Source organism: Lithobates pipiens, unplaced genomic scaffold (assembly GCF_037356315.1).
Source record: "Lithobates pipiens isolate NorthernLeopardFrog02 unplaced genomic scaffold, aLitPip1_a1.2 Scaffold_13, whole genome shotgun sequence".
Classification (NCBI taxonomy): Eukaryota; Metazoa; Chordata; class Amphibia; order Anura; family Ranidae; genus Lithobates; species Lithobates pipiens.
This window is the reverse complement of record NW_027507718.1, coordinates 160,257,820-160,279,170: the sequence shown is the minus strand read 5'-3', so window position 1 is coordinate 160,279,170 and position 21,351 is coordinate 160,257,820. Positions and strand designations below refer to the sequence as shown.

At 47.8% G+C, this 21,351-nt stretch overlaps 1 protein-coding gene across 3 annotated transcripts in view; it reads left to right on the top strand.

Moving 5' to 3' along the window:
* Window positions 1-21,351, top strand: part of HDGFL2 (HDGF like 2) — a 663,710-nt gene that overhangs the window by 618,741 nt on the left and 23,618 nt on the right. For 2 of the 3 annotated variants that reach the window (XM_077475771.1, XM_077475769.1), the window contains one exon: window positions 8,787-8,901. The exons of the other annotated variant lie outside the window; for it this stretch is intronic. In XM_077475771.1, the coding sequence (XP_077331897.1) occupies window positions 8,787-8,901 (115 nt within the window). The remainder of the gene's footprint in view (window positions 1-8,786; window positions 8,902-21,351) is intronic. 3 annotated transcript variants of the gene reach the window in all.

The following is a 21,351-nucleotide window of genomic DNA, read 5'->3' as shown; positions in this document are numbered from 1 at the left end:
AACGTGCAATTTAGGTCTTTTCCCCATTTACACAGGTATATCGGAAGTGTGTCTTCGGGGACGTCAGGAGGTTATACATTATGGACATTGTCCTCGGGAGTCTCTACTCTCCCGAGCAAAGCATCTCCAGAGAGGTGAGAGGTCTGTCAAAGTCTTGTGGGTTAGGTATAGATGCTAGAAAATGCCTTAGTCGTACTGCCGTCCAAAACGGCAGTTTAAAGGTACCTGTCTCACTTCTAATAGCTTCCAAGGAAGGCCAGGAGTTGTTATGTACAAAATGTCTTGCTTGTGTGCAATTTATTGCGTTAAAGATATTTCTAGTCTGAGAGTCAAGTCCTGGGGGAAATTTTGGGTTTCCTATGATGGGATATAGGGGTGAATTTGGTGTGATAAAGATTTTGGGAGACAAATTCGGGATCCAACATGAAGCGTCGTCCCTATCAACGGGTGGTTCTTAGTTTCAGCTGGGATGTTTTCATAGCACCATGCTGCGCCCTTTAAGGGAATTTGTGAATGTGCCTGTTCTAGGTGTGTCCACAATTTTAGGTCTCGATGCCGGTTCCAATCTATAATCCTACCGAGCTGTACGGCTTGGTAGTATTTCTTCACATCGGGGATCGCCAGTCCCCCATTTAGTTTTGGCATGGAGAGTAGGGAACAAGATATCCTCTGTCTCCTATTCGCCCATATGAATTTGTACATCTGACTATGTACTTGTTGTCGGAATAAAAATCAGGAGGGCCTGCAGCAAGTAGAGGAACTTGGGTAGTATGCACATTTTAATAAGGTTGCACCTGCCAAACCATGAGTGGAGGCCTCCCTGCCACGCCTCTAGTAAGGATGGGGTTTTAGCTAGTAGAGGGGGGAAGTTCAGATGAAAGGTGTGTTTAAGGTTGGCTGGTACATGGGTGCCTAAGTATTTCAGGGCAGTCTCTGTCCATTTAAAGTTGAAGTTGGTGCGTAGCGCCTGCATATTTGATTTGGATATGCCTACTCCCATGGCTTCCGACTTGCTATAATTAATTTTGAGGTTAGAAATAGTGCCGTATGTGTCAAATTCCCGAAGGAGGTTCAGGAGAGATATCACAGGGTTTGTTAGGGAGAAAAGCAGATCATCCGCATAGGCTGAGACCTTGTATTGCGTGTCTCCTATCGTAATCTCCTGGATGTCCGGGTTCCGTCTAATTTTACACAGAAATGGCTCTAAAGATAGGGCGAAGAGGAGGGGTCACAGTGGGCAGCCCTGTCTGGTCCCGTTCTTAATCAAGAAGGGATCAGAAAGTAAACCGCTTACTTTAACTTGTGCAGAGGGGTTGGAGTAAATTTGAGAAATCCATCTCATCATGGTTTCCCCAAGTCCTATGTATCTAAGGACTGAGAGCATATAGCCCCCAATCAACCCAATCAAAAGCTTTTTCGGTGTCTGTGTTTCTAAAGATGGAGGGCGTACGGGAGTTGCTGGCAAAGTGTATTAGGTTTAAGACTTTAATTGTGCCGTCCCTCGCTTCTCTAGTGGGGATAAAGCCTACTTGATCTAAATGAACCAGTGATTGTAGGTGGTGGGCTAGTCGGGTCGCTAGAATCTTAATGAATAATTTAAGGTCCGTGTTAAGAAGGGAAATCGGCCGGTAACTGCTACATATCACGCTGTCTTTACCTTCTTCAGGTATGACCGTGATATGTGCTCGCATTGTGTCGTTAAAGAAGGCTGCCATGTCTCCTAGTTTATTATAAAAGGATGCCATATGAGAGCTAAGGGATGGAAACAGTGTTTTATAATACAGTAGAGTAAGGCCGTCTGGTCCCGGGCCCTACCTGGTTTAGTGGAGTTCAGTGTGAGTTCCAGTTCGTCAGTTGTAATTGGGCCGTCCAGTGCTGAAATACTTTCCGGTGTCAGCGTGGGGATTTGGGAAGAGGCCAGATATGCCTCAATCTGATGTTGCTTGTTAGTGGGGGTCAGGATAATTGTATAGGTCAGTATAGTATTCTTTAAAGGCGTTGGCAATGTGCCATGGCAGATTGGATATCGTGTTGGATGTGGTCTTAATTTGTGGGACATACTTCTGCTGTCTGATTTCCTTAACTGCCTTAGCTAAAATGTATCCACATTTATTTCCGGACTCGTAAGCTAAGAGCCGGCATTTCTGTATTGCAGCTTTTGCTTTATAATTTAGGAGCTCATTAATTTGGTTGCGTGGAGAGGCAAGTTCAGCTTCCACTATCGGGTCCAGGGAGGTTTTGTGTCTCACCTCCATGGTATGGAGATTGGCTAGGAGCTTCTCTAGTTGAGCACTCTTCTCTCTTTTAATACGTGTGCCATGTTTTATAAAAACTCCCCTAACAACCGCCTTCTGTGCCTCCCATACTGCCTCTGGGGCAGATTCTGCCGTTGTGTTAGTCTGGAAGTAGAATTTCAGTTCTCTAGTCACCTCCTCCAGGACTACCGGGTTCTGCAAAAGGCTCTCGTTTAGCCGCCAGAAGCGTGTCCTGGAGGAGGGATTGTAATAGGGGCATGGTCGGACCATGTCTTAAGACCTATTGTAGAGTCTTGTATGGCATGTAACTGACCATGGGGCACCAGAAAGAAATCTATTTGTGTGTATAGTTTACGGGGAGTGGAGTAGAAAGTGTAGTCCCTCTCCCCGGAGTGCTGGAGGCGCCATACATCTATCAACTGAGCGTCATGACACTCTTTGATTATGCGTTTACGAGCTCCAATGGGTAGGGATGACCTACCTGAGAATGTGTCGATCCCGGGTGTTAGCGGGGTATTGAAGTCTCCCCCCCCAGAATGAGTTGACCTCCCTGAAATTTCAACAGTTGCGATAGTGTGCACCTTATAAAGTTGTCTTGGCTCGTGTTTGGGGCATAAATAATTGCCAGTGTCAACTGCACGTCCCCTATAAAACCCTTAATAAATGTATAGCTTCCTTCTGTGTCTAGCTTATCGTCCCCATGGGGCCACCATATTCTGTTAGATAGGAGAATGGAGGTACCTCTTGATTTAGTTTTGTTGGTGGAGTGGAAGGCCAAGGGGAAGAATCTGTTCTTAAGGACAGGTAGTCTGTCTTCTTTAAAGTGAGTTTCTTGGATAAAGGCTATATCTACCCTGTCTTTCTGTAAGTCATTCATAAGCATTCACCTCTTTTCCGGCGTATTGAGTCATTTTGCGTTAATTGAGTAAACTCTGAGACCGTCCATCACCAACAGGGGGTATGGGGGGTAGTTTGGATGAAGTTAAGCAGAGGAGTGCCATGTAGAACAGGGATTCCTTTAGGGAGGGGGGAGGGAGGGTGAAGGAGGGTACCAGGGTAGAAGCGAGCTTGTGGGTTGGCGTCTAGGAGACAGGTACTGTCCCTGACTTAATTTAGGAACTCCCAGAACTAGGGATATTACTTTTATGCTACCCCCGGCTCACCTGTGGAGTTGAAACAGTCAGGGGTCTGACCAAGGGAATATTGGTCAAGTGGGGGAAATAGGGAGGATCGGGGTACTAAATGCAAGCCGCTTTCTTGCTTGACGAGACCCAACCAATGTGGTCTAGGTATATGTCAGCCTACATGGGGAAGTGGCTGAACAAGGCCAACATGGGGGGGGGGGGGTTGGGGGGCTCCCAACTCATTCCGCCCGGCCCCTGCCGAGTGAACAATCATCCCCGGGTTGCCTAACTGGCCCATAATCCCCCCCCCCCCCGGACCAGGGTCAGAGAGTGGGGGGAGGGGGGGAGGACCCAAATCCTCGCCCCGCCTCTCCTGACCCAAGCAAACCCGGTATCTCCAGTTGTCCCCCAGAATATCATCTGCTAGGGTTAGTTATGGCCCCCCCATACTTTTCATACAGTCAATCCTTAGCAATCCAACATTGTGGCAGTAAATCTTCCTTCAGAAACCTGAAGTTTAACCCTTCTTACCATAACACCAGAGAAGAGAGGGAAAAAAAGGGGGGGGGGCCTCTGGAGTAACGAGCTCCCGAACATGATGGTCTCTGTTCTCACCAACCAAAAAAAATAAAAAATCATGCACATCTCCATATGACTGCTTAGCGTTCCAGACAGATGTCCTGAACAATGGGGTCTGTGTCACACAGCAGGGGGCCGCTCAAGGCCCCAGGGGATAGGTATGTTAGGAAGTCTAAGTGGATTACTTGGGATTCCGGCGGGTGTCATCTGATTAGGTCCGGGGGGAAGGCGAACAGCGGTCGAGGGAACCTGTAATGCGGGCGTCTACCAGGCAGATAATGAGGGGAAGAGAGCGGTTTACAACTCACGTGACCCTTCCTGAGTGGGAGCCTGGGATCTTCTGCGCTGCCACTGCGATCTGGGTTGGAGATGCCACTGTGAAGATTGCAGGTTGGTTCGGCTTCCCACATGAGGGAGGAACTGCAGCCAATTCGGAATCCTAATGGGGTCCGTCCCCAGAAACTCAAACGGGTTAGGGAGATCCCTTGGTGAACGGAGGGTGAAGAATCGTTGCTCTCTCTTGAAGGTTACCGATGGAGGATATCCCCAGCGGTATGTAGCGGCTCGCCGGCGGGCTAGTTCTAACACAGGGCAGAGCATAGCCCTAGCCCTCCTCTGCAGCGTAGCCCGGGAGACATCCGGGAGTATCTTTACTGTAGCCCCGTCGAAATCCACGTCTCCAGCCTCCCACGCTTTGCGGGTGATCGCTTCCTTATGGATGTAGTGGTGGAGGCGGCAAATCACGTCCCTCGGTCTGCTGGGTTCAGTGGACCTCGGTCCCAGGGCCCAGTGGATTCTGTCAATTTCGTGCTGTGGTGGCAGTGGGTCGCCCGATAGTCTTCGGAAGATGGCTATGGCAGTGGCAGGGAGGTCTTCTACACCAGTCGCCTCTTGTAGACCTCGTAGGCGGAGGTTGCGCCTCCTGCCCCTGTCCTCCATCTCTTCCATATGCAGCTGTAACATCGTAGCTGTGTCTATGTGAGCGTCCTGTAGAGTCTCCAGGGCAGACACTCTTTTCTCCAGGGCCGTCACAGGTCTCACCAGCGGTCAGTCTGCCACTCAGTGCGCCCAGCTCCCCTCTTATTTCCTGCATGTCCTTCCTATGTTGGGTTTCGATCCGACCGATAAGTGACTCAATGTCGGCTTTAGTGGGGAGGGCTCGGAGCAGTGCCCACATCTCGGCATCCCCGGCAACACACATAGAAGCATTCGGCGGGGTGCCTGGGTCCGACTGTAGCACCGCCGGGGCTTCTGAGAATGAGTCCAATTCCATGGATGTGGCTGGGGAAGCCGGCCGGCTTCCCCGATTCAAGGCCCTGCTTGTCTCCCCATGCAGTTCTGCCATCTTGTGCTCCGCAGAGGTGCGTCTCTGCTGTGTCAGAAATTGATCTATAGCACCTCCGGGCCCTTTTTTTTGTTTGCCGAGTTACTCTTCCCTCTGGTTCTCCTCTTTGTTGGGTACATTCCCCAGATAGAAGGTAGCTTTTGGATCAGAATAAGCTTGAATGGGCGGGAGAAGGTCGGGAGCTCAGAAACTAAGTGTCCTTACACAGCCATGCTCAGGCTACGCTCCCGATGGTTTGTCTTTGTTTGATCCACCACAACGTTCCTAGGGTGGGGGGTCCCTCTGGGTGGTCAGAAAAGTGTTTCCCTAGGTATGTTACCTAGGTGCAGGTTGGGGGGGGGGGATGGGAGTTCCAGAGCAAAGCTACGGACAAATATAAAGCTACCCATAGCTCTAAGAGAAAGTGCCCCTCCTGCAGGGCCACATTAGGGGATTCCTGGGCTAAGGTGTTATGCAGGGGTTGCTTAGACAATCTGGTTAAGGAACAGGCATCAGAGCAGAAGAGCGATTTTGGCGTCCTCTGTTTAAAACACTTTTACAAGGGTTTCAGGGTCCGCATCCTTCAGCGGTCGCTTCACCAGCACCACAAGTGGCAGCTCCTCCACCAGCACAGCAGGGTTCAGGACCAATACTGCCGGGGCACCCTTAGAGAGGATGTGACTCCAGCCAAAGTCCAGCAGACTTTCACGGTATAAACTTTCCCTAGAGGAGGTAGAGGACCTCTTGGGGGTTATTAACACCAATCTAGGAATCCAGGCGGACAAAAAGCCCTTGACACTCCACTATCAGATGTATCAGGGCATGGGAAAACAGAAGGTTTTTTCGGGCCATGATGATCTGGTGGACTTGGTTAAAAAGAGTGTCAGGACCCAGAAAGGAAACCTTTCTTCTCCAGAATGCTGAAGTGGAGGTTTCTGTTCTCGGAAGATCAATTGTCTTTGTGGAAGTCTGAAACTGGAAGAAGCCTTTTCCCAAGTGTCCAGGCGCACAGATCTGGCAATTGGCGATATGGGCGCCTTAGCAGATACCATGGACAAGAGGATGGACACCCTTTTAAAGAAAACGGGAATCATCTGTAGGAAATTTGAAGCCAGCAGTGGCCGTCACAGTAGTGGCCCAGAACTTAGAATGCTGGCTTTCCCAGATGCAGGCGCACATTGAAGCAGGGACCTCCAAGGAGACAATCCTGTCATCCTTTACCATGCTGCAAGGGGTGGCCTACATAGCAGACACATCAGCAGAATCCGTACGTATGTCCGCCAGATCCTTGGCCCTAGCCAACTCGGCCAGAAGGGCTTTGTGGCTTAAGACTTGACAGGGCAATAGTGCCTCCAAAGTCAAGCTATGTGGCTTTCCGTTGACTGGGGCACAATTTTTTTGCCTTCCTGACCGCCCCCCCCCCCCCCCCCGCAAAGCTCAATGACTGTCCGACCACAATGGGAGGACCACTGGGGGCCTTCCTCCCACAGTGGGAGGCGATGTGGCAACAGTGGCCCTGGCTTGGGCAGAGGATAATGCACTGTCCCTCTCATCGGTTCATTTAAACGGGGAAAAGAATGCAATGGCAGACTTCCTCAGCAGGAGAACGCTGCGGGAGAGAGATTGGGTCCTAACACGGGAGGTCCTCGATCTCATAGCCATGATATGGGGGTTCCCAGATGTGGACCTTTTCGCACCAAAGGAAAACATAAAAGCACCTCTGTTCTTCTCCCTAAAACAGGTGGGACAGGGCCCAAGTGTGAGTAGATGCCCTGCTGCAGAGTTGGCACTTCTCAAGGTGCTATGCCCCCCCCCCACCAGCCTTGCTACCGGCAGTTCTGAGAAAATATTAGGCAGAGAATACCTCCCTGATGGCACCACACTGGCCCAGAAAGCCTTGGTTCTCGGTTCTGAGCCAACTAGCTGTGGAATGGTAACAGCCCCCATGGTCTCACAGGGCCTGGTATTTTGTCCCCAGGTGGAGAGGTGGAACCTCGCTGCCTGGCTACTGAGGGGGACTTGCTAAAATCTAAAGGGTTTCCAGAGAGGCTGGTGTCCACTCTGCTTGGCAGCAGGAAGGAGACGCCTGATATACCAGAAAGTCTGGAGACTGTTTAATGACTGGTGTTCAGAGTCCCATCACAGTCCTGGAGTTTTGGCAATATGGGGCGGACAAAGGGTTAGCTCTAAGCACATTAACAAGTCAGGTTACAGCACTTTTTGGAAAAAAAAAAAACGCTAGCCTCCAATCCTTGGGTTGAAGGTCCAGCTTTCACTAAGTGGGACCTATCCTTAGTTTTGCAGGTCCTCATGGGGGCCCTCTTTGAACCTCTAGAAGGATGTTGGTTAAAACTGCTGTTTTTGTTTTTTTGGTGGCAATAATGACCGCCAGGAGGGCCAGCGAGCTGGAAGCTTTGTCTGTTAGACCCCCCTTTTTTTGTTGTTTTTCTAGACCATGTAGTCTTTAAAACTGACCCGGCATTTTTGCAAAATGTGGCTTCAAAGTTCCACAGAAGCCAGGAGATAGTTTTGCCCACTTTTTTTGCTAACCCCTCAGGAGAAAGGGAATTTAAGTTTGTTGTTTATTTTATTTTGCTGAGCAAAAAGGGATGTAGGGCATCAACACACACTATAGCTAGGTGGATTATGTTAGCCATTGGCCAGGCATACACCTTAGCAGTGAAGGAGCTTCCCATAGGTATCAAGGCAGACTTCACAAGAGCTTTGGCAGCTTCATAGGCGGAAAGGGCTGGGGCGACGTTAGAGAAAATCTGTAGAATGGTAATGTGGTCCAGTTTTGCCACCTTCGTGAAACATTACAGGGTGGACCTATTGCCGGCAAAAGAGCAATCCTTTGCTTGAAAGGTCTTGCAGGTTGTAGTCCCACCCTAAATGGTAAGTGCTCATTTATCTTCCCAATGTGGCTGTCCTGAAAGACACTGTGGGAAAACTAAAGTTACACTTACCGGTAACGTCTTTTCATGGAGTCTTTTAGGACAGCATTGGTTATCCACCCGAATTTATAAGGTTCTTGAGGGGGGGCCTCAACATAGGAACTGCAGAACGCGTTTATTGTGCGTTATTGTGTCTCCCCAACTGCCCTGGATGTGCTCTTTGAAAACTGAAGGACCAGCAGGGGGAAGTTGCTTTTTAAAATTGCTGATGCTGTGTTTCTTGGGGAAGGGAGGAGACAGGGTCTCTGAAGGTGACTGTCCTAAAAGACTCCAGGAAAAGACGTTATCAGTAAGTGTAACTTTTTTTTTTTCTTTTCTGTGGGTCAGTGACAAAATGAGATGAAAATTGTACTGGACTAGTGTGAATTTAGGCTAATAGACTCAGGTACATATAATTTCTGATCACTTGCATGTTTGCAATTTAGCACATTACCATCATTCCACATGGTAAGTGAAATGCAGCAAATGGAAGGAGGAATTTTGGTACTTATTTACCTTTTTTTTTTTTTTTTTTTTTTTTTTTTTTTTTTTTTTTTTTTTTAATGTTCAGCTTCTTCTCTCAATGGAGACTCTGTTTCACAAAACACCCTTGGTGCAGATAAGGAAGGGGAGGAGGAACAGATTTCCACTGCCATCCAGGATTCTTGTGATGATCAACACAGCTGGTCAGTATGCAAGCACCAACCTCGCACTAATATATATAGGTACTTGTGTACCTCGTCACACATGATTGACCAACTGACTGACTATGGTAAAAAGTGTATGGTGAATGTTTTGTGGCCTTTTTGCTAACAGCGATATCTGCCTGGTTCATGGACATATTCTGTACACTAACCTGCCACTGCTAAACAAAAGTGAACTTTTTCGTACAGTAGAAGACATGGGCAACTTATTCATAAAACATGGGTTATAGGCTCTTGATTATTGGACATTGGCAAGCTTTTGAGGACACCCCCCCCCCCCCCATGCCTCCCCTATAGCCCTACCCAGAGGCGTAGCTTTAAGATTGTGGCCCGATGCAAAAGTTGACCTGGGGCACCCCATTAACACCCGCCACTTCCACCGCGCACAAAGATACTCAAATTATGCACCAAGATATTCCAAGTGGTTAAAGAATTTCCAGATATGTATTCACATATTGAGAGAGTAATTTAAAAGATTTTGTACAAATGTCCAATTTTGTAGTACATGTCCAATTTTGAGATTGTTCCCCATTGCACTGGAAAGGGGAATTCTGCAAACTCTGATGTAAAGGGAACGATTTTTACAAAATGTCGCTAAATGTACGGGTGGTTGGCAACCCTGTATCCCTCCTCTTGGTAATGATACATTTCTCCCCCCAAAGTTGTAACAAATAAGATTCCTCCCCACCAACATATTAACAGAGGTTTGCCCCCCTTCTGGTAAGACACATGCCTTACCCCTCCAAGTAATGACAGATGTCCCCCACCTTCAGGTACTGATAGGGGCTTGCCTCCTGGTAATTACACATGAGATGTCCCCCTCCTTTTAATGACACATTACAAGGAGGGGGGTCATGCCTCCCCCACCATCCTAGTAATGAAATTGCCCCTGCAGGTAATGCCAGATTACGCCACCCAGACCCCCCTCTTCTATCGCTGCTCAAGTTGACAAATCAAATTCCTCCCCCGCCAAGGTATTTAAGGGGGTTCTCTGCCTCCTGGTAAGACACACACTCTACCCCCCCAATTAAAGGCAGATGTACCCACTTCCAGGTAATGATAGGTCCCCCCTGCTTGTAATAACACATGCCCCCACCATCCTAGTAATGGCATGGCCCCTGCTGGTAATGCCAGATGACCCACCTCTTCTATTGCTGCTCAAGTTGACACAAAAAAAAAGATTTAGAACCATGGAGTCTGCAGGCCCCTCAAGTGGTGTTATGGGGTTCTTTTATTAACTTTTCTGTCGGGCTCCATTCACATCAAGGCATTTTGAATCACACAAGTTCTGCCCACTATGCAAAACTGACAAATCACACCACGCTCAGGTGCCATTGATTTTCAATGGCACGATAAATGGTGGTGCAATTGCTTTCAAACTGCATTGCACAAAGGTTGTTGCTCAAAAAGGAGCAGGAGCTTATTTTCGCCAATGCGGTTTGCCACATATGCAGCGCAGTTTATTGTGCCATGATTGCACTTGCGTTTAGGTACCATTGAAAATGACTGACACCTGAGCAAGAGTGGTGCAATTTGTCAGTTTTGGGATTGTGGGCACAATCCTGGCAATTGTACCCACAATACAAATTTCCTAGTTGTGATTGGAGCCTCAGTGTTGGCAGGTGTGGGGGGCAGTGTGTCTGTTTCAAGTTGTCCAGTGTTCCCACATGAGCGGACATCCCAGGGTGGGGAAAGGGTACAGAGATTCCTTGTTAGGTGACAGATGCTGCGTGACCGCACTGAGCATAAGAGGTGTCTTACCTCAGAGCGGTTCCATCCCGGCTATCAGATTGTGTTCTCCTCCTTCTCCTGCCTCACTCAGTGTGACAGGCAGCGGAGTTCACTGACCCCACCATTGTCAGCTCCACAGCATCACAGTGCCACACTTCACCTTGCCAGGCTGCTTTCAGTCCTCCATCCCATTCCACAAACACATGGCTCACAGCACAGCAGCATTCTCCCCAGCCAATGAGAGCTGAGGAGGGGTGTCGACTGGGAAGAAGGCGAGATGGAAGCTGAGTCCTGGAGTACATTGCTCGGCTATGGGACACAACGCGAATCAGAGCTGGATTTTGTCCCCGGGATTTTGTGGTTAAATACAGCATGCTAATATGACAGCAGGGAACAGCACGGGCCCCTTAGGGCTTGGAATGGGGTCGCAAATCTGACCCCTGCGACCCCTCATGCTATAGCCATGGCCCTACCCTACCCCATGAGTTTTCAGTTTTTTCGTAGTCTGTAGGTGTTGGAACCCAGGTCTTAGATGATAGAAGAGTTTCTTGGTGTGTGATTCATACCTTGCTGAAAGCAAGAGAAGCTACTTCTGAAAGATTGTTATTGCAGTACAGTACAGTACAAATTCGCTTGGTGTGAGCGCAGTCAGTTAAATCCCAGAGAATATTCTGTGCCTCACATTCTGGCCTTCCAACAAACTGGTTTGGACCAGACCCTAGCTCTTTGCTCTCTGAAAAGACAATGGCTCAGCTTTATTCTTGCATTTCCAAAAGCATTTGGCTCTGCATTCCCTTATACAATTCTTTATTCAAGGTGTTTCTCATATTGAGCCCCCTTTGTAGCATGCAATGCTTCCCTGGGGCCTTAAATTGGTTCTCTCTACCTTCCAAAAACCAACCTTTGTGCTCATCACAAATATTTCCTTGGCGATTCTTGCCAACAAAGTAGCTTTTCTGGTGGTCAACATGTCTGTCAGGTGTGTCTCTAAACTGATGGCCTTTTTTTTTGAGAGTCCTTCCTCATACTTTACAATGATTTGGTTGTATTTTGCTCTAGACCATCTTCCAAAGGTGGTTTTAGCGCTCCAACCCAATGAGGACATTGTGCCCTGCTCCTAAGCATTCAAAGGAAGAGTCTCTACATTGCCTGCACATAGCCATTAGAGTGTACCTAGACAAACAGATTCCCTGTTTGTTCCTTGCTCGAGACCCTGCTTTTAAAATCCACCATTAAACCGTGCAATCTGATTACTAGAGTTCATGGTCAATAGCAAATAATCCCCTCCTGCGTGCTTACGTGCCAAACACCACCTGCAAGACTTGGTGTCTAGAGGCCCAAGATATTCCATCACCCAATTCTGTAAGACCACTACCTGGTCTCCTGTTCACACTTTTTCAAAGTTTTACCAGGTGGAGGTACAATTTTATGTGCATGCAGCTTTCAGCTGATGTGTCCCTCTCCACTCATTGTGCCGAGACAGACCTTTCAGAGCCCCGCTCTCCTCTATGGGTAGATCAGATGAAAACAGACCACTTGTCCGTTGTCATCTGATCCGATCCACTAGACGAATGGCGAAAGGATCACCATACCTCTGTTTTGAGTGGATCTTGTTGGATCAGATGACAGACAGGTATCAGCGGACACCTATCCGCCAACACCTGTCTCTCCATTGAAGTCAATAGGTGGCTCAATCGGATCCACCTGAAAAATGGACAGGCGGAACGATCGTGTGAAAGGGGCCTCAGAGTGTGGTAAGGTTATAGGGGAGGTGCCCCGGGCGGATGTCCTCAAAAGCATGATGGTGCCCAATCACCTGAAGCTACTAGACTAGAACGCATGATGTATGGGTATATGTTGCCTTTGTCCTGTGCACTTCCTCTAAGATATGGAATATACAGTTCAAATTTCATCAGTTTTTTTTTTTTTTTTTTTTTTTTCTCATGCTGGTCTTGCCACTTCTATGCCTTGAGTCACCGACCTGAAACACATGTAACAAAAGTAAAAACAAACTCGCAACCTACTTTCTTCTTGGTCAGTTACTGCAAGTTTTCAAGCCAAAGAATCTTCATGAAAACCCAAGCAATTTCTTTTTTTATTTTTTTTATTTTTTACCATGGTATTATGTATTTGTTACCATAGCATTAAGTCCCATAGTGTGGTTTAATTGTATATCTTTGTGTACTGTGTGTGTATGTGTTCATGTGATCACTATCCTTAAATGAAAGACACAGTTTTGGCATGAATAGTCATATTTTCAATAGAATTGCCAACCTTTCACAATTTCTGTATATATATATATATGTGTGTGTGTGTGTGTGTGTGTGTGTGTGTGTGTGTGTGTGTGTATATATATATATATATATATATATATATATATATATATATATATATATTTTTTTTTTTTTTTTAATATTACATATTTAGAGATTATGTTCATAAATGTGTACTATTTAGCATAATTTTATGTTAATCTTAATATTAGACTGGTTATTCATAGACACAGGGTTATAGGCTTCTCCCTTCAGGTGGTTGGGCACTGACGCAAAGTTTTTTTTCTAAGCACAGCCCCCAAGCAAATTTGTTTTACCCCCACTCACTTTGTCCTGAGTTATTTGCTGCTGTACTCAAGTGATGGACCTTTTCTTCCCTATATAGAGGTTTCTTTTGCTTAACCGTTTTTATTTATTTTGTTTTTCTCAATCAACTGCACCTTGACCCCCCCATGTGTAGGGTCAGCCTATGTTGCTTTGGTCACTGGATCCTGATTTTCCTGATTTGAGTGCAACAAGTTAGCCACAGGCTGATATACAAGTCCAGGGCTGTGGTTCCAGACCCTGAAGACCCCCCATGGGGTATGCCCGCTATTACAGGCAAACCCTGGATCCATAGTAGGAACCATTGACATGGAAAGGTAATACAAGTTCATCCTACTTATTAGACTGGTACTGTAGTTTTACAGTGCATAGCTCCATAACTTGCAATACAGTTATTTGTTTCCCCCTGAGTAGCATTCACTTTGTACAGCCAGGAATGTGCTTGAATTTATTGACTTATTGTCTGTTTACATTTTTCCAACTTGGTAGTACAAATCCCACCATCTAGAGCTTAGCGAATGACTAGGTGTTGTCATCATAGGTTACACTTTTACCACCACTTGACTCTGAGTCCTTATAAGGTATTCCTGCCCTTTAGCTACAAGGACTTTGCTAGAGGACAGTTGACACTTGGGTGGCTGTGGATCCCAATTCCTCCCTTCTTCATACCCTCACTAATAGCAATGGCAAAGACCAGGCAGAGAGGAGCTGCAGCAAAAATTCAGCTAAACCCTTGTTGTGCCGAAGATACTGGGGCCACTTGGAGTAACTTTGTCTCCCTTACATTAAAGAGGGACCCGAGTGTAACAGGTTCCGACTGCCCCACATACATGTGCTGCAGGGCGGCAGCCTTAATGTGCAAAATTGTGTACCTGTGCGTGATCCGCTCTCAAGGGCAAAGGGGCGCGTGCGCCCACTGGCCCGGTGCTGTTCTGATTAGATTCAGAACCAATCAATCTTCTGATCCAGGCCAACGGCTGACTGCTGAGGGTTGATGATTCTGAGAAGTAGCTTCACAGGGTTGCAGATATGTTCCTGGACAGGGAACTAGAGCATTAGTTTCGTCAGGGCGCGGAGTCTAAGAGCCAGCAGGTGTTCACCAGAGCCTCTGATGGTGATGATGGACTTGGCTGCAAATGACTCCAGGTTACGCTCACGGATTGCTCTGGTGGATGGAGAGGAAGCAGCAGTCCAGGGCAACAAGGAATAGTCAGGAGGATAAGGCCGGGGCAACAGGCAGACAGATGGTCAGGAGAACAAGCTAAGGTTGGTACATGGGAAACAGACGTAGAGCCCACAGCAAGAATCATACAGGGAAGCCTTCACACAATTGTATATACCGCAACAAGCTGTCTGCATAGATGAGTCCGTGATTAAGTTTTCTGGCCGCCTTGATTTCAAACAGTTTCTCCCCAAGTGACAATGGCATGTTTACATTTTTTTATAGTTACAAAAAAAGTGTAATTAAAAACAAAATAAATGAAAAAGCCACAACTAGTTGTTGTAGTATTCAGTTGTTGTTCTGTTCTTACTGTACTGTATGCTGTAATGTTTTATCGTTACTGTGTTTTATCTTTAACTGTTGTTTGCTTTGCAGGAATGCCAATCAGCTTCAGCACAGAAATGTTTATGCTGACAGCAACAGGGTTTGTTTTCAGAATACAAATAAATCAATGACTACAGCGCTGTAAAATGTGATTTCACCACTGCAGTTAAAAATGAAAAAAAAAAAAAAAAAAGACCGTATATGCCAAAGCTTATTTCTCTTATATTCACCAATCGACATAGCTCCTCTCTGTAACTAAATGGGTTTGTTAGCCTGCCACTAGGAGAACTAGGCAAAATTGTAACACAATACACAGAACTGTCAGTACCGCCCAGGGGGGCGGATCCTGTGCTAACAACTCTCCCTTTTGCCATAACAGCCTCAGTTTTATTTTGCCTAGTGAAGGAGAGTGACCTAGGAACCATGCGGGCCCTTTGGTCCAATTTTTTGATGCAGGACTTGTACTTTTGCGCAATATGAATGATCCTGTGATCTTCTAGCAACTGCCGGCTGGTTGACAGGCTGGTTGTTATCCTTGTAGTCCCCCCCCAGTCCGGCCATCGAGCGTGTGCAGGCTGCAGCTACGGCTCAGCAGGCTACGACATACCTCAGCTCCAGAGGTGGTCGTGAGCTTCAATGCTCCGGGGTATACATATGACCAGGCTACCGGGCCAGCAGCCACCCTGTAACTGCGCAGTAGTGGGTCAATGATGGAATGTTTCCCAGCTCTTCAGGACTGGTAAGTACGGCTCTCCCTGCTTCGGGGGGTTGAGCGGCTGGGCATTCCCTGGGAGGTCGATTTGGGGGCTACCTCACCTCCTTCTCTTCTCTCCCACGTCCCTATCTTCCCGGGGAAGGGGGGGGCGTGGCTGCAATGTCTGCTGGCAGTATGTGTTCAGGGGTTTGCTGGGCCTCTCACCTGTATGGGGTCTGTGCGGCTAGCAATGGTCCTGGTTCCGGTGTGGGGGGGGGGGGGGTCCCAAAGAGGTGCCTGTGGGGGTATTTTGCTGTGGCCAGCATTCTGTGCAGTGAGTTTCATTCTTCACCGCATAGCGCTGTCCGGTGGCCATTTTGGCTGAGGGCAGAGCAGGTTCCCCTTGTGAGCTTCAGCGGACATTTTCTGTGAGCTTTTCCTATTCAGATCATTGGTGGCCATTTTTTTGAGGCCCGAGCGCTCTTTTCACCGCAGCTCTCTTTTCACCGCAGCTCTCTAATGACAGCATGGCATGTGCTATTGCACGCTGTTTCCTGTGTTCCCTGTGTATACAGGACGTTTTGCAGCCATTCCCTGAACGCTGATGCAAGCTCTGCAGATCGTTTCACCGCTCTTTTCTACTGCTGCTGCAGACACAGCTTCTTCGCTCTGCACTTGGGTAACCTCCTGGGGACTACAGGCATGGCTAGTAACCATCACAGAACGCCTCAGGGTGGAGAGTCTGGCGCTAGGAGCCCCCCCCCCCCCCCCCAAGCCAGCGGCAGCAGGAGGGTGGGACCTTCACTGTCCTAAGTCCCCTTTCAGGTGGCAGACAGGGTAGAGTCAGCATGGCTTCAGAAACTGATGCTTCTTCCCCCAAAAGCCAGGCTATTGCAGCTGGGTCACCTGCAGATAGCGCTGTGCCCATGGACACCCTGACGGCGGTCCTCAGCTCATTTTTTTGCTAAAATAGAGGCAGTGCGTGGAAGGAAAGCTCCACAAAAAGGTCCCTGCCTCCCCCCGTCCTCTGGGGAGAGCTCTGATGCAGACTCGGACCCTGCTGTGGCTGGTGACCCCTGCTCTGACCTATCAGACGAAGCTGACCAGGACCATTCGGACAGCGAGGATGATTGCCCGTGCGGGTCCGGGCACAGCAAGGCGCTGGTTGGAGCACTTATCATAGCTGTGCGTGATACTCTGAAGATCCAGGATCCCTCTGCTGATGTATCAGTCCCCTTTGGGTCCCGTGGGCCAGCACGTTCACCTAAGGTGTTCCCGTATTTGACTTATTTTGACAAATTCATCTACAGGGAATGGGGTTGGCCGCAAAGGACCTTTTCTGTCCCCGAAAACATGGTGGCGCGTTACCCTTTTGAGGCAAGCCTTCTCAAAAAATGGTCGGCTCATCCGGTCGTGGACCCCCCAATATCCAGGTTAAATAAAGTAACCACGATCCCGGTAGAGGGGACTCCTGCATTCAAGGATCCCACGGACAGGAAGGCCGAGGCAGTGGCCCGTTCATTGTTAACGTTTGTGGGGTCTGCCATACGGCCATTACTGGCATCTGCAATTGAGTCACAGACACTGAGTGGGCAAAGCTTTTGCACCGCATATTGCGAGAGCAAAAGGCTTTGCCTGTCTTCATGGATTTGGCGGACCAACTAGTGCAAGGCCTCAAGTATGTTTGTGTGACCCGTCCCTGGATACCCTTCCCTTGTTATCCAGGACCTCAGTGTCAGCTGTGGTGCTGCGGTGCCTGATTTGACTAAATTGGTCTGCTGGCCAGGCATCCAAAAAATACCTAGACACCTTCCGCCTCAGAATTAGTGGAGGATGTTGTGAACACCATGCAGACTTTACAATAATTTGGGTGGCTGTTGAACCTGAAGAAGTCGTGGTGGTACCGACCCAGTGTCTGGAGTACCTAGGCTTGCTGTTGGACTCCAGGGAAGCGAGAGTCTTTCTCCCTTCAGACAAGGTGCAGACCCTCAGAGCCGCAAAAAAAATACTGTGGAATCGCGAGCGGTCATCACTCTGCTTTTGCATGCGAGTCCTGGGACTCGTGGCCGCTTTCGAGGCCGTGCCGTATGCCCAGTTCCACACCAGGGTCTTGCAGAAAGAGATTTTGTCAAAATGGGACAAATCTCTGTTGTCCTTGGATCACTCGATCTAGGTGAGCCAGTCAGTCAGACTTCCTGCTATGGTGGCTGAGATCCCCGGTGATTCGGTCAGGAAAGTCGTTCCTACCTCTCCAGTGGATGGTGATCACAATGAACGCCAGTTTATCCGGCTGGGGTGGAGTGATAGGTGTTCAGTCGGCTCAGGGCCTCTGGTAGACGGGAGAATCCAAGTTGCCGATCAATCTGCTCGAATTGAGAGTGATCAGGCTGTGCCCCCACACATGGTCGGTGAGTCTTCAAGGACATCCGAACAGGATACAGTCGGACAACACCACAGCTGTGGCGTACATAAATCACCAAGGGGAAACAAGAAGCTCAGCCACTGCTCGGGAGGTCGCTCACATACTTAGGTGGACAGAGCGACACGTTCCGTCCCTGTCTGCCATTTACATCCCGGGGGTGGAAAATTGGCAGGCGGACTATCTGAGTCGTCAGATGCTGGACCCAGGAGAATGGGCATTGCATACGGAGATATTCAGGCGGCTGTTCCTGAAATGGGGCACACCAGATGCGGGTCTATTGGCCTCCCGTCTCAATCGGAAGGTGCAGAGATTTGTGTCCAGGACAAGAGATCCATGGGCAGATGCATCAGATACGCCTTTCATCTGCTGAAACTGTTGCCGCGTCTGCTTTGCAGAGTGGAAGCCGAGGGGATTCCAGTAATCCTGGTGGCCCCAGATTGGCCTCAGCAGCCCTGGTACGCAGACCTGGTGCATCTGGTGGCAGATGCTCCCTGGCGACTGCTGCTGCTAGAGGACCTCCTAGCTCAAGGTCCAATCTTTCACCCTGCTTTACCATCGCTGGCTTTAACGGCATGGCTATTGAGAGCCAGGTGCTGAGGAACCGGGGTCTGTCGGACTCTGTGATTCCAACTATGTTGAGGGTGCGGAAGTCTTCACGGAAGATATACCATCGTACCTGGAAGGCCTACATCTCCATGTGTGAGAAGGGGATCCAGGATATATCCAGGATCCTGCTGTTTCTTCAGCAAGGAGTAGACTAGAAATTTGGCATTGAACGCCATTAAGGGGCAAATTTCAGCCCTGGCTGTCCTTTTTTTTTCAGCGACCCCTGGCGTCACATTCGTTAGTGAGTACCTTTTGTTCAGGGGTTATGACATGTCCCCCCGGGGCATCCACCGTTACCTCCGTGGGATTGAACCTGGTGTCGGCACTTCAGAAGCTGCTGTTTGAGAATATCAGGGAGTTTCCCCTGTTGACCCTTTTCACAGAAAGTGGTCTTTCTAGCGGCCATCACTTCGGCCAGGAGGGTTTCGGAATTGGCGGCCTTGTCCTGCAAGTCGCCTTATCTGGTCATCCACAGGGATAAGGTGGTGTTGCGTCCGCAACCGTCTTTTCTACCGAAGGTGGTCTCAGGTTTTCATATTAATGAGTACATTGTATTGCCATTGTTGTGTCCTAAGCCGAAGCACCCCAAAGAGGTGGACCTTCACACTCTCGACGTGGTTAGAGCTCTGAAAGTGTATTTGTCTGAAACGGCTCCCATTCGGAAGTCAGACTTGCTTTTTGTGTCGGTGACTGGTCCAAAGAAGGGTATGGTGGTCTCGTCTGCCACCATTTCCAGGTGGATCAGACAGATTGTAGTACAAGCCTACGCCTTGAAGGGGCAGGTGCCCCCCTTTCCGGTCACGGCCCACTCTACAAGGGCAATCGGAACGTCTTGGGCCTTCCGACACCAAGCGTCGGTCGCTCAGGTTTGTAAGGCGGCGACCTGGTCGTCTGTCCATACGTTTACCAAGTTCTACAAGGTAGATGTCAGTGCATTGGCTGATGCCTGTTTTGGCCGCAAAGTTTTGCAGGTGGCCGATTAGTTGCAATTTTTTGGGGTAAAAAACACAGTACTGTTTGTTAATGCACTGTTGCATTACTTGCGCAAAAAGGTTGCAGTGTTGGGGGTTTCTCCTGTTGAGAATACCCTTTTATGTGGCGGTGTGTTTTCTGTACACTGTTGTTTTGGGTTTTTTGTGGGTTTAGTTTCACTAGTTCCCACTTGCCATGGTGGATGAAGTTCTTATGCTGTTTTTCCCACCCCTCATTTGGCACTGCTTGGGGACGTCCCATTTAGTTAGAGAGGAGCTGTGTCGGTCGGTGAATAATAATAAGAGAAAATAGGATTTGTGTACTCACCGTAAAATCCTTTTCTCTGTAATTCATCGACCGACACAGCACCCACCCCTCCTTTTCTCTACGTTATACTGCTTGTTGACGTACTGGGGCTGTTATGGCAGCAGGGAGGATTGTTAGCACAGGGTCCGCTCCCCTGGGTGGTACGGACAGTTCTGTGTATTGTGTTACAATTTTGCCTAGTTCTCCTAGTGGCACGCTAACAAACCCATTTAGTTACAGAGAGGAGCTGTGTCGGTCAGTGAATTACAGAGAAAAGGATTGTACGGTGAGTACAAAAATCCTATTTTTTTTTTTTTTTTCACTTTGCTTGGCAGAGATTTTTTCATCCACATTGATCAATGTGAATGGAGGAATCTGTTGCATTCTTTTTCATTGAGCACAAAAAAACAAAACAAAAAAACATTGCATGTGTGCCCATCATTAGAAGTGGGCAGATGCAGGGCTGTATATTCTAATGGTGGGCATACCACACGCTTTTTCTGGCAGAAATGTCTTCATCCGTATGGATCAATGTAAATGGAGGAATCTGTTAGGTTCTCTTTTTTTTTTCGTTCATCCCACAGGCTGCATGAAAAAAAAATGAAAAAAAAGAACATTACAATATATGCCCAAAAAGGACCAGAAACATGCTGGTACATCGCTGGACTTTAAGTGGTTATACCAGAATGATGCCTGCAGGTTTAGGCATCCTCTAGGTATCAATTTTCTTCAACCGTCGGTCAGCTTTCATGTAAAAGCAATCCTAATTAGCCACTAGACTATTTTTACAAGCAGTGGCAGGGGTTTTCTCTGGCTCTCCTGTCCCACAGGCAACCTAAAATGCAGCTGGTGGTTCCGCCAGCTGACCATAGAGCTGTTCGGAGACCGTAAATGGCTCCGATCATCTCTATGGCCTAAGAAAACAGAAGTGTTTCATCACTTTGGTTTCGTCAGGTATAAACACAATTTTTAAATTGGGAAAGCAAGTTATCATAACGATCTTGGTATGGTCAGATGCTTTAAGGGCAGAGGAGAGATCTAATAGACCCCAAATTTCCAAAAAATAAATAAAAACTGTCACTACATATTTCTATCACAGGGCATATTTACATTCCCTTTGATAATAATAATAAAAGTGCTAAAAAAAATGTAAGGAACAGTGTAAAAATAAAATAAAAAAAGCTAAATTAAATAATTAAAATAAAAAAATAAAGCCCCCCTACATCCACCCCCCCCCCCCTATGCTCATGCACACAAGCATGAGTCTTGTGTCGTATGTAAACGGCAATTTCACTATGCATGTGAGGTACCACTGTGGATGTCAGATCGAGGGCAGTAACCATAAGACCATCTTTTATATTTTACCAAGCAATTGGGTCTTTTATTGTGTTTTTGTGCATTAAAAGTCAGTGCTTTGTGTTTTGTTTTTGTTTTGTTTTTTTGTTTTTTCAAATAAATTGCATCTGGAAAATACTGTGACCAAAAAAAATGCAGCACCCACCATTTAATGCTGTAAGGCCCCTGTTTTAAAAAAAAAATATATATATTTCTCTCATAT